The sequence below is a fragment of the Trachymyrmex septentrionalis genome, unplaced genomic scaffold, assembly GCF_001594115.1.
Source record: "Trachymyrmex septentrionalis isolate Tsep2-gDNA-1 unplaced genomic scaffold, Tsep1.0 scaffold11, whole genome shotgun sequence".
NCBI lineage: Eukaryota > Metazoa > Arthropoda > Insecta > Hymenoptera > Formicidae > Trachymyrmex > Trachymyrmex septentrionalis.
In genome coordinates, this window is record NW_017304228.1 from 1935427 (window position 1) to 1939693 (window position 4267).

The 4267-nt window shown below is 38.8% G+C and overlaps 1 protein-coding gene across 3 annotated transcripts in view; it reads right to left on the bottom strand.

The window, feature by feature from the left end:
* The window catches only part of LOC108750820 (RNA pseudouridylate synthase domain-containing protein 2-like), a 171059-nt gene that overhangs the window by 45055 nt on the left and 121737 nt on the right, over positions 1–4267 (bottom strand). For all 3 annotated transcript variants that reach the window (XM_018490623.1, XM_018490613.1, XM_018490605.1), the window contains one exon: positions 1159–1246. In XM_018490623.1, coding sequence (XP_018346125.1) covers positions 1159–1246 — 88 coding nt within the window. The remainder of the gene's footprint in view (positions 1–1158; positions 1247–4267) is intronic.

Below are 4267 nucleotides of genomic sequence, written 5' to 3' on the forward strand. Positions count from 1 at the left end.
TAGAAATACATGGCTGTCACAAATTCTTTATCGCAAAATTCTATAACTTTTCCCTCTTATTTTCAGACAAAATTTCATAATTTTCCTTAATACTTTCAATAACACTTTGAAATTTTTTGTATTTTCGTCCTGATCTGAAAATCGTTAAATAATTTAACATAGCTATTAATGCTGCTGACACTGCTTGTATTTAATTGGTGTGTAGTATTTCTAAACTGCGTAGGTGTGATGTATTCATATTAAAATTCTTTAAAATCAAGAATTTTAATTTTACAGAAAATTTTGCAAAATTCCTCCCTGAATTTTCCCTGATTTCTTTGACCGTGATATTTCCCTGATTTCCTGAATTTTGTAACAATCCTGATGTTACATATACAAAATTCGTCCCTAGAGGGTCAAAAACAGTATGAAATATAAGAATCAACTATAAATACCAGCGTTAAAGACTCTTTAAGAACCTTTGTCTTTAAGAATATCGAAAATTGGAATTGAAATCCTAAAAATATCGTCCTTGAAATTCATTTTTATAGGCAACCTAAGTAAAACATTGAAGGAGACAATCGATATTTATTTAAATTGCCTTGAAATTCGAAAATAATGAAAGGATTGGAAATCGATGGTAGCCATAGGAGTACGTCGGTACCTCATAAAATCTGTTGCGCCACAGTATTCACTTTATTCTGCACTTCGGGCTTCCGAGGGAATAGTCGAGTATCTCATTCCAGCTATCAATGGAAAGGCCGACGAATTATTGCACTGGTCGGTATTTATCCGACGGATTATCCACGATTACTTGACTCGTGCGGCCGGGAAACCCGCACGCCCGAGTGTAAGGCCAACACTGTCGAAAATTAACCGATCCCGTTCAAGGGTGGTTTGGCAGTTTGCGACATTTTTGCGCGGTTTTCGCGAATTCACCGCAGATTGGGAAACATTGGTCGAAACCTCTCGACGAGGCTCGTTAACTCAATACCTCGAATGCGAGCTGGAGAAAGAATAAATTGAACACGCGCGAACAATTCTCGCAATTTGTCAAGTTCAAGACGAAGATCACGACGAACCTACACGTTAATCCGCCAGTTAATCCGAAGCGTTAGACGCGACGGCTTTGGACCGTTGGTTGGATTAAATACGAAACGTCTGACAGAAGATACTAACCATGCTCCACGTAATAACTGGTCTCGTTGTACCGCTCGTCCGTGAATCCCGGCCTCTTCGCTTTCAGTGCTTTCGTTTCCAATTTTGCCTGGAACAAAGAACGCAGTAGATAAGTGACCGGAATGGTCAGCCCATGGCTGCTGCATGCAACTTCGCGGTATCCGGTATACATGGAATAACTACGGTATACACGGACGTGAAAGACATAAAACAATAGAGATTCGTGAAACAATAGCGGGGCTTTGACACTGAAAAAAGATAGTCAAAAATGACGAGAATGGATAAATGTCATTCTTGGTGATAATGACGCAAAAATATATGGTGAGAATATCCCTAGCTATCAAGCGTCCTTAACTTCGAGAGAGCAAATTGTATTTTTGCCGGTAACGCGACCACGTTCTAGTTTTTACTCTGTTGAATAATATCCGCGGCAAAAATCGCGGTTATGTCGGATTTATGGCGGACCCGATTAAAAACGGAGATATACATGCCGACGTTATTTGTCACTTGCGACTGAAATAAAGGGCGTAGTAGATAAGTGGAAGAGCTAGTCAGACTGGCGGCTCCATACGCCGCGTACACGAGAGAGCCTGACGTATGGCGACGATAAATTTATCATACAAAAAATGCAAGCGTTTCCAGACAATAAGAGGGCACGGGACCACGCGACAACAGCGGGTAGTAGAAAATAGAAACTTACGGCGCGGTTTCGCGCGCATTGTGGCCCGCAGCAAGCTGGCATCCGTTTATTGAATTAACATGTAGACGTTTATTTATGGCGTTTATTTACGAGAAAGAATTACGCGGGAATCTCGTCCGTCAAAATGGATCGGTCGCAAAGAATGGCGGTACGACGGACGTTTTGAAAATGCATTATAGAATTTAAGATCTCATTAAGAGAAAGCACCAGCGTGCACCGATATGAATCCCGATAGCGACGATAAATCTTTCAAACGACCAAAAGTTCTATCGTCCGCACCGCGAAAACCCGCGAAATTTTCTTAACGGCACGCTCGACACGTGCTCGCTGAAAGAAATGGCCTCAAATTTAGTTCATTTTGTGGCTGAATTTTGAATCAAATTGTATGCCAAACGATGCTATATGAAGAGATATAAATCTCAGAAAAAAAATTAAGTTGAGCATGGACTTAGTTTTGTAGGTAAAAAAAGATGTTTAGGAGACTTTTTTGTGCAGAATTTCAAGACAAATAACTTTTATCCTAAACATATTTTCGTGTGTTCGTTTTTGAAAAATTTAACTAAAATTTTTTGGAAGTAGTTTCATTTTTTTTTTTTTTTTAATTAAACAATAAGATTGGAGGAATCAGAAAAGTATTCTAACTAATTCTAGTCAAAATCCTACTATTCAAAGAAATATTAACTTTCTTTTTGTGTCTAAGCGCTCGAACAATATTGGAAACATTGAGAATTTTACCAATTTAACTCCCTATTTTGATTCTCCAAAACTACTCTTATGCTAAATTTACATTTCTTCTGAAATTAATGTCCCGTCACTCTCTTAAATCTTTGAAGTGGAATCTGATTCTAAAAAGAGTAAAATCTCATTCTTAAAAATTGACAACTAAGCCACTCTTTTTCAACACTGGCTCAATTGTCACTCTTTGGTATTCATAGTCCATTCTTATTTTAAGACTATCTTAAGTAATGTCTTGAGATCTAATGTGGCTCTCTGATTGGCTTATGAGACTGTACTTAAGACAGCCACAAATATAAGAATTGACTATAAATACCAGCCTGATTAGTCCATGACACCTTCAGACTGTACTTAAGACGGTCCTAAATCTAAAATCCTATGAATACTCCGCGCCTTTTGTCATCCTTTAGAATTAGATTCCTTCATTCGAAAGATTTTAGAGAGTACGGCATCATTTAGCGTATAGATCGAGTCGAAATGTGAGGACCGTAAAATACATGAGCTAAAAAATGTATGTACTTTGGAGTAATTTTTTATGCGGTCGTAATAGATAGGAGAAACGGTGGAAGAATACCGGGATTAATTATTAGGTGCAGTTATAAAAAAAAACTCATGAGCACCGAATGACCGAAATTATACGATGTCGTTGCCGTCGACGTCGTCGCGAAGCTGCCAGGAGTACGACGTAACGAGATAAATGCAACTTTGCATAAATGTGGCGCGACGACGGCTAAATGAGAACGCGGGTTGGAAATGCCATCGAAGCGCGTGCGCCTAATTAAAAAGTAAAACGCTACATAGCCTCGCGTACACAGTACGTTACGTGCACGCGCATAATGCGCGCCGCATTTTCGCTCGTTTTGCATCCGGCGAACTGGCTGCCGACGCTACCGCTCGCTTTAGTTTGAGGCTCGGCGAACCGTGATATCCCTCGAATCGCGATATAGAACGCGCGATTAACGAAACAAGCGTAAATCACCGGAATACTCGCAGGCTGATTCAGAAATTCCCTCATTAGAACGGTTCGCCCCACGCATTCTGCCAGTGAATTTGGCTACTATCGCGAGAATCGTTGCGATGTCGAGCATTAATTTGGGCAAATATTAAGACACGTACTTGGTACTTCGTACTCAAATCCGAAGTGGCCGCATGCTCGCAAGTCGTTTTCTACTCCGAATGTTCCTTAAGCCATGTTCACGCTTGCAATAAAACATCATAACTACAACGCCATCGCATAAACACGAGTGTTCGGCGAACATTTAAGCGCAACATAACTTTGGTGCAAGCATTCATTACGCTTAAATGTTTGGTGCAATGTTACAGGAATCCACACGGTGTTGCGCGATGTAATCAATGTTACAATGGGTATTCATCTTTGAAGGACGGCATTTATCATTTAAAAACAATTATTGCTTTTGCTCACAAATAACATGTAAATAAAAAATCTATTATATATATATATACAGGATATAACTGAAATAACGCTTACTAATCATACAATATTATTCCTAATAAAGAACTGAGTCGAAAAGTCCTTTATCATTTTGCAATTTTCGCAATACTTAACAAAATATTAATTTCCAAATATTGCCGAATAAATGGATAAAATCGATGTATAAGACAATTTTAAGATATTTTTCAGTGTTCTTTATGAAATATTTTGAAGATTTTTCT